This window comes from Diospyros lotus, chromosome 10 (genome assembly GCF_014633365.1).
Source record: "Diospyros lotus cultivar Yz01 chromosome 10, ASM1463336v1, whole genome shotgun sequence".
Lineage (NCBI taxonomy): Eukaryota > Viridiplantae > Streptophyta > Magnoliopsida > Ericales > Ebenaceae > Diospyros > Diospyros lotus.
Window position 1 is genome coordinate 15,138,549 of NC_068347.1, and position 9,550 is coordinate 15,148,098.

At 38.6% G+C, this 9,550-nt stretch overlaps 1 protein-coding gene across 1 annotated transcript; it reads right to left on the reverse strand.

Moving 5' to 3' along the window:
• Window positions 1-7,342: 7,342 nt before the first annotated feature.
• On the reverse strand, window positions 7,343-8,629 carry LOC127811131 (uncharacterized). Its single transcript, XM_052350842.1, has one exon. It carries the CDS (start codon window positions 8,627-8,629, stop codon window positions 7,343-7,345), a length of 1,287 nt encoding a protein of 428 aa, XP_052206802.1.
• Between the last annotated feature and the right edge of the window lie 921 nt (window positions 8,630-9,550).

Genomic DNA, 9,550 nt, shown 5'->3' on the forward strand with positions numbered 1-9,550 from the left:
TGCAGAAATAGGACTCTTAATTTTTTTTTTGCAAAACTAGGACTTTTGAGAGTTGAATGGACTAAAATGCCCCCGATTTAAATCAGCCTACGATCCCCTTCGTCTTATTCCTCTCGCACGCACATCTCCAATCGCCCGCCGACCAGAACATCTCTCTCGCTCATCCTCTGTTCTAAGCATCTAGGGTTGCTGCTTCTTCGTCGGTCTTCGCCTTCAAAGCCATTGTAGGTAATTTCAGAGTGTTTTACCCTCTTCGATGCGTTTTTTGTAATGACTACGTAATGGGTATGCAAATGAACCTCTCTCTGGTTCTGCATTCTAAAGCTCGATTGAGCGAAGGTTCAAACCAGAAGCACCCCCAAAAATGTTTTATATCCGGTCAGTTTATATATCGGTTCCCAAAAATGTTATGTACCGGCATCATGTATCGGTATAATTGTATCGGTTTTAATTTAATTTAAACTGATACATAGTAACCGATATACTTCCTATTTCAACTACTATATCGGTATAACTGTATCGGATGTAATTTTACATCTACCGATATATAATGTATACCGATATATAATATATACGAATGATATGTCGGTATATCAGATTCAAATTTAATGTATACCGATACATATTAACCGATTTACAACCAATAACAAATAATATATCGATATTGGTTAAATATATTGGTTTAATTTTATGTAAACCGATATATAATAACCGACATATCCTTGTGCGACCGATATTGTGAAACCGATATAACCGATGATAACTAACTTTTTCTACTTACATCTAACCAATGTTATTTTTTTTTCTAATTTACAGAGCTCATGTGTGTATGGAGGTCGGTGGGAATATAATGCTGATAGAGGCTCATATAAGTACGTGACCGATAAAGAGTAATGTTGTATTATACACAAACTTCATATTTATACACAAATAACATTACAGAAGGACTAACAAATCATTAATTCAATAAAAATAAATAAAAAATATTTCTCTCTCTCTATTGCAGGTCCCTCTTCTACAGAGTCGGCCTTCTCGGATGCTAGCGCAGGTTCATTCACAAACAGTGATTGCTCTGACCATTCTGGATCATTCAACCTCCCAAATACATTGCCATAGTATTACCTTGGCAATTGGAGGTTGAAGGACCTAGAAAGGTCAGAGCAATCACTAACCTTATCCAAGTTGATCTCCAACGTCTTCAGGGTGAAACAGAAGGCAGAAGGCTAATGGTTGGGAGACTGAAACAGAAGCCAGAAAATATATCGCTTTTGTCGGGCTTCTCGGATGCTAGCGCAGGTTCATTCACAAACAGTGATCGCTTTGACCATTATAGATTATTCAACCTCCTAATACATTGCCAAAGTATTACCTTGGCAATGTATTTGGAGGTTGAAGAATCCAGAATGGTCAGAGCAATCACTAACTGTTTGTTAATGAATCTGGCTCTAGCTTCCAAGAAGCCCGAAGAAAGCGATTTATTTCCATGGCTTCTGTTTCAGATCATTGGGGAACAACGTCTTCAAGGTGATCTCCAAAGTCTTCAACATCTTCAAAGGTTTGCCGTCTTCCCGAATTCTCGATTTTGTTCTTCTCAAACGTGATGAGAGCCATACTTATAGAGCAATCCGTCTTATCGGTGCTGACATCGGGAAGTTCAATGGACAAATATTTTAAAAATCGTCGTTAAACATTTAAATATCAGTGTCTAAATATCGGTTAAGTTACCGATATACTCGCACCGATAGTAACATGTACGAAGGAGGTCGGTTAAACAATATCGGTTTATAATCGATACATGTTGCCGACATCATTCTATATTGTCGTATCGGTGACCGATATTTATAGACCAGACATGTACAATCGGTGCTGACATTGGGACAAATATTTAATTTTTTCGTAATAACCATTTAAATATCGGTGTATACATATTGGTTAAGTAACCGAACATAGTGACCGATATACATCATATATCGACTAATATATCGGTTACTGTGTATCTGTTTAAATCCGATACAAGTAACCAATATTATATTGGTTATATATTATGTATTGGGAAGTCTGCAACGGACATCATTATTGATATATGTTGAGTATAGATAGGAATGAATTTAATTCCAGTCGCCAACGTGTCCTATCGGTGCAGACATTAGGAAGTGAACCGTTTTAATATTAAATTCATTTAAATATTTCAATATCGGTTAAACCACATCGGTTTGTAATCGATAAACGTTGCCGACATCGCTGGACTTTGTGATATCGACGACATACATCGATTTTTACCAATATATCGTAACCGATATCCTAATAGCCACATCGGTTTATATTATATCGGTAAAGACGGTTCAGTTTGGATATCGATACGATTTACCGATATCAATAAAAAATTTGAATTTTTTCTTACATATGCACTGACCAATGCACCCATCGATTGGACTGCTTTTTTACTGGACACAAATGCCCTTCCCGCTAAAAAGGGACTCTTCATCATCTTGGTTGCACTTCGACTGTTCCAACATCGACGTCGCTCTTGCTTCCCATTTGCGCCTGATATTGAAGTTCTGAAGAGGTTACATCAACAAGGATCATTGCTATTATTTGCTTCTGATGGCGCGCTCACGTCGTGTGTCATTCGAGGAGAAGAACAATAGTGATAAGATGGAAACTTCGACGAATAACACGGAGAAGAAGATAGCAAGGGATAAGGACTTGGAGGTCAACAAGTATTTCACCGCCAGAGTCACGTGAAATGATCATTTTGAAGGCACTGTTGATGGCATTCGGACTAATACTGAAGCAAAATCCTCGCCTAGAGGAACAGTTTAAGGCATCTGCTTTTGGCCAGATTGTATATGGGGTACATGGAATAACTTGGAGCATTCAGTTAGTCCACAGGCTATTGTTAAGCTTGTTGCAAAAGACAGACGAGGAAGGATCATTGTTCTTCAGGATCAGAGGTCAGGAAATAAAATTTGGGAGGGAGGAGTTTACGCTGATCACGGGGTTGAAGTTTGGCAACAGCGAAGCAGCGAAGCGAAAAATCATGTTGAAGGAGCCCCCACAAATATTTGCCAGGTTTTTCCCCGATTACAACCAAAAGATTGGGGTTTCAGGGTCGAGGTTAATGAAGGTGTTTCATCAGAATATTGTTAGCGGGAAGGTGGAGTGTTCTGATGACGAGCTCCTATCCATGTCATATCTGATGATGATGTGGGAAATAAATTCCAAGGCTCATGCCACGAAGGTGGATATCAGGTATTTTCACCTGGCCACTCATTGGGATGAGTTGAACCGATTCCCTTGGGCAACCGACTCCTTTATCACGACTATAGAGAGTGCCAGAAAAGGCATATTGAATGGGTTCAAACAGAACGCTAAGAAGAAGACGTATTCCATTGGAGGTTTCCCACTTACCATACATGTATTGATTTATTATGTGTTATAGAGATATAGAGATTTAGTGTCGTTGTTCCGATTATGTGAACCGATATGTCTGTTATTAACCGATGTGAACTAACCGATATATCGGTGGAACATCGATGTGTGCTAACCGATACAAAGGTAGATACCGGTTATACTATATCTGTAATTGTCCGATTCTTTTAACCGATATGTCCTTGGTTAACCGATATTTATAATATATATGTATATACTGTCGAGAACCGATGTGGACTAACCGATACAAATGTGGATATCGGTTATGCAATATCGGTAATTGGCCGATTTATTTAACCGATATGTATGTTATTAATTGATATTTATAACTGATATGTCTAATTTAAATCGTTCTTTTTTTTCAATTGCAGATATTTTTGTTTGAGGTCATGCCACATTTGGTTGACCTGAAAATTGTGAAAAGAATAAGAGAAGGCCCTCAAGCTCCAAGAATAAAGAAATGGAAACTTTATTCTTCGAAGATCTCCCAAGAAGAAATTACGGAGCTTGGAATTTTTTAAAAAAATGTTATCCATATGGTGCCAACAGAAGAGGAGATGCGTGCAGATTATTTTTACAACGCACATGATGTGGAGGTTGAAGAAGAAGAAGAAGATGAAGCTGAAGAAGAAGAAGAAGAAGAAGAAGAAGAAGAAGATGAAGGAGAAAATATCGTTGAAGGAGAAGGAAGGGGTGAAAATGTGGTTGAAGTAGAAGAAAAAAAAGAACAAAGTGAATAAAAGAAAATGCATGTGGAGCCGAAGAAAATAAAAACTTTAAAGAACTATTTACAATGTTTAAAGAATGAAGTTGGTGAAGTTAGTAGGGAAGTTCATGATCTGAAAATGGAGATCAGAATGATGAAAATGGAGGTGAATAGAGAGATCGGAATGATGAAGATGGAGGTGAAGAGGGATATAGGTGACATTATGGATTTGTTAAAAATATTCTGGGGGAAGGTGGAGATTATGGGGGAGAGGAATAATGGGGATGGGGAGGGGAATGAAATGGAGGTGGAGAAGGTGGAGGATGGGAGGAGGGGAAGGATGTGGAGGCGGGGTTGGAAATAGAGGGGCCGAAGGTGGAGGAGGTGGAGAAGGTGGAGGAGTTGGAGAAGGTGGAGGAGGTGGAGATGGGGAAGGATGTGGAGGCGGGGCTGGAAATGGAGGGGCTGAAGGTGGAAGAGGTGGAGGTGGGGAAGGATGTGGAGGCGGGGCTGGAAATGGAGGGGCCGAACGTGGAGAAGGTGGAGGAGTTGGAGAAGGTGGAGGAGGGGGATAATGTGGAGATGGGGAAGGATGTGGAGACGGAGAAGGGGACGGAGAATATAGAGGAGAAAAATGAGGGTATGACGGATGTGTCCTTAGAAGTAGTCAGTCCAACAAGTCCTATTAAGGCGACGTATAAAAAGAGACGTACGTAGAAGGGGCAGAAAAGAAAAAGGCTAATTGAATCAATATTGAAGCCCGATGTTGAAACGGAGGACAAAGAACCACCCACATACACCTCCAAGCTTGACAAGCTAAGCCCCCTAAACATAAGTGCTCCAACTGGTATTATTTGGGAGTCCTTTGAAAAATATATGAAAAAGCCAAATAGTCAAACATCAACTATAATCGCAACCTGCTGTTCAATGAATAAGGATTTTTTTGAGACATTCACCACACCGGACAAGTGGCTCCAATCTGAGGTAAGTAATTCTCTAATTGTATAGTAATTCTGCTATTGGTATTCATATATCGGTGTGTGACTGATATATGTTACTGATGGTTGTATTTCTATGTATATATCGGTTATGATACCTTTATTGACATTCATATATCAGTATTCATACATCGGTTAATGACCGATATATGTTACCGACGATTGTATTGCTATGTATATATCAATTATGACACCTTTATCGACATTCATATATCGGTATTCATACATCGGTTAATGATCGATATATGTTACCGACGGATGTATTGCTATGTATATATCGGTTATGACACCTTTATCGACATTCATATATCGGTATTCATACATCGGTTAATGATCGATATATGTTACCAATGACCGATTTATGTTACCGATAGTGTATTGTACTTATATATCGGTATTCGATATCTGTTACGATCATTTATTTATAACCGATATGTGTTTATGATATTATGTTTAAATCCTTGTAGCACATAGACGCCTACGTGTACATGCTGAACAAGAGAATGAAGGAATCGCATACTTACAATAAAGAGTTAACATTGGTTGATACAACATTTGCCGTAAGTTATAAAAAAATCAATATATATCCCAATATTTATATGGAATTAACTGTTTATTTTGGAAACTAACCATTTATCGTTTTGACCTCTCACAGCAAGTCTTGAAAAGTGATTGGGATCTTTATAAGGCTGACAAATGGAAGATATGGGATGATCACGACATCCCTGTTGTATTTCTTTAGGCTGAGACAGGTTACTCCAACCCTTTTTTGAACGCTGATAACGTGCTCTGCCCTGCAAACATCGATAATAATCACTGAGTTCTAGTTAGGGTTGATTTGGGCGCTTAACGTGTTCATGTTTACTCCTCTACCAAACCCATTGGTTATGAAAATAAGTTTCAATATATGGTAGAGATGATACCAAAACTTATAACAAAATGTGGATACGGAGATTTGAAACCTAGATTTATTCTGAAGGATAAATGGGAATTAAAGATTGAGGATGCTCCGCAGCAAACTGGGTAAGCAACATTAATTTAATTTTATTATTTAAAATTGTTTTGATTGTGATGCGTATTGATTTTTGCAACTTGATTACAATTGGCAGGGGTGGTGATTGTGGGATTTTTGTTCTGAAGTGGATGGAATTAATGGCCCACAACAAACCAATTGTAGAAATGACCTAGTCAAAAGCTTCAAAATTCAGAACTCGAATGGCTTGGGAGCTTTATACGTTTGCAATATTGGATGCAAGGGATTTTGCAGCCAAGATTGTAGATAAAACAGACAAAAAGAGAAATAAAAACTGAACAATTATATTTGTACTTACTTGTAAATTTACATTCTTTGCATAGTACATATTGTGTACAAGTTATTGGACTTGCAATGATTGTTGTCATTCGTTAAACATAGTTGTATTATAATTGTAAATTTACCTTATTGTAATAAAAATTTAAATTTAATATAAATTATAAATGCATCTAGATTATTGTAATATGATTGGAGAATTTAAATATACATGCATTGATATCGGTTATGAAACCAAAGTAGGTAATAAACATCTATACCGATATCGGTTCAACATATCGACCAAATACTAATGTAAATTACCGATATCTTTTTTATTCTATTTCATCAGTTTACATACGTCGGTTATATGAACCGATATCCTAATACAAAGGTTATTCGTTTGCAAAATATCAGTCGATGATCGATTCAAACAAACCGATATCATCCTCATTCATCATAATCGGTTATCGTACGTCGGTAACGTGACCGATACATAAGAACCGATACCCTATTACATAATTTTGCATGTCGGTATATAACCGATATCAGTTTTTAATTATAAATTAAACACGTGTTCCTTGTTAGATCGGTCTCTTAAAATCGATAGTGTTAGGACATGGATGTGTCGGTTAATATAGATTGGATATTAATGCTAATATATCGGTTTCCATATATATTGTGTCGGTTACCGATGGTCAGATTCCATACAGAATTTTGTTTCATCGGTTTACATAAATGGTGATGATAATCGATATGTCAGAACCGATATCGATCACCATAGAATTCCTTTTTAAATACTGCAATGATACCTGCTCCATGGTTGTTAAATATTTGAATGTATATTTAAATATTTATTACAACATTGGTGAAAGAAGCAAATATATGGGTTCAATACAAGCATATATGTCAGACGAGTCAAACGTGATCCACTCTTGCACCTTTACTGCTGCCTTCCTTCTTTTCATCCAGACTTATTGGATTTGAGCAAGTTTGGCGATTGTGGCCAATTTGACCACAACGACCACATTTTACCCTTCTCTTCTCTTCGTCGGATGAAGGAATTCGGCATGTCTTGCGTCTTCCACATGGGTGTCTAGTTGCCGGAGTTAGTAAATTAATAGATGCACTTTCGTCCGATACGATCCAATCGGCCTGACTGCCCACCGGCATAATCGGATCGACATAGGCACACAACAGAGCCTCTGTTTGGTAGTATGCGGACGACAAAGTGTATGGGTCAATATTACGTGAACGTGCAGCAGCTAGGGCATGTTCGCATGGCAATTTGTCGAAATCAAACACCCGACATGTGCAAGTTTTCGCCTTCAAGTCTACTATGCCACCAGAGTTACCATCTTTGACATTGAATCTATACATATCAATCGGTTCTGACAGCCAATATTGGGATAATCCAAATCTTTTGGCTATTTGTCCTTCAGCCCAAGAGGTGAGATGTCCACCCATCTTACTAGCATGACCCCGTCTCTCATAAAACCATTGTTGCAGCATATTCCTAATATACTCCATCAAACATTGAATGGGCAATTTACGTGCATCCACCAAAGCTGCAATGAGGCATTCTGTAATGTTTGTCGTCATTATATCAAACCGCTTCCCATCCGAATAGGCACGTGCCCAACGACTGAAGCCGGCCTCTCTTAGATAGGTGCCGACGGCTGGATCATATCGCTCGAGCTCGTTAAACAATTCATGGAATTCTGATTCTCGATAAGCCTTCGCTGCCTTGTAGAACAAAGCATGCACATTTTCATGCTTGAATTTAGCTTTAACGTTCTGGCCAATGTGATATATACAATGTACGTGTAGTGCATTAGGGAAAACCGTCAGTACCACCTTACTGATGCTTTTATGCCTGTTAGACACAAATACCAATTCAAGTATCTCATGGTCAATTGCTGATCGCAATTTAGTGAAGAACCATTCCCATGAGGCATCATTCTCGAAATCTCCTACTCCCCATGCTATAGGATATACATTGTTGTTACCGTCTTTGCATGTGGCAACAAACAAACTACCAAGATATTTACCCTTCAGAAAGCAAGCATCAACTGCAATTACGGGCCGCATTTGGCTACGAAATCCAGTAAGACATGCACCAATTGCCATAAATAGGTACTTGAATATGCTCTTACTGTCACTCTCGATTTCAGCAATCGTCCCAGGGTTTTTCAACTTCAACATGTACAGATAAGATGGCAGCAACTGGAATGATTCCTCCGCCCCCCCCCCCCCCCCCGGATCATGTCCAAAGCCTTTTCCCGCAATCGTCATGCCTTTAAATAACTTATGTTCACCCCAAATTCCTTGCGAACATCGTTGATAATGTTCTTAAGCTTATGAATACGCTTCACATCCATGTAATAGGGTTTTACATGAGAACCAATTACTCTGCTCTTCGCTTAGCAATGACCACGCCGCATTATTGAAGATGAACATGAATGAGTATTTACATATTTCCTGACTACCCAACCAAAAGAAGTACCAAGCGTTGTTGCCCTCAACCGCCATTGACACTGATCGTGCTTACACTTCATGTACAATACCTTCATAGTTGACTTTACCACATTGTATTCATAATTATTTCTCTATGCCAACAAACTCATCCTTTGATGCAATTCAAATTTTGAAGCAAAAATTTGGTTTAACTTAACTTCTGACACCTGGGACGATGTTCCCGAACTAACCCTTGATAATCTCAAAGATGGGAGAAAAGTAGGCTGCTCAGCGCCATCACCAACTTGTACATCGATATGGACCAATTTTTCAACATCAATCCCATTGAAAACTTCTACTTCTCCAGAACCTGCTCTTGCATCATCACAATTAAAAACATCTTCAGCACCATATCCACCATCATAACAATTGACTTCTTCAAGCCCATTCCCATCCACAGAATCATCACAATTAACATCGTAGTGAAAACCATCCATATTCATGTTCCTTGTGGCCTCGTTGTTCGACCATATTGGACTATCGTTGCCTAGCCGTATCACTGGCAAATTACTGCATCCTTGATTCTCTGCAACCTCTTCATTCGGCTGTGTACTCGGTTTTAATTTGTCCACAAAATCAACACACAATGAGCTTCTCGATTCTATCCGA

Coding starts and splice junctions, on each gene's coding strand:
- LOC127811131 (XM_052350842.1), bottom strand. CDS start 8,629: ATGTTGAAGTTGAAAAACCCTGGGACGATTGCTGAAATCGAGAGTGAC.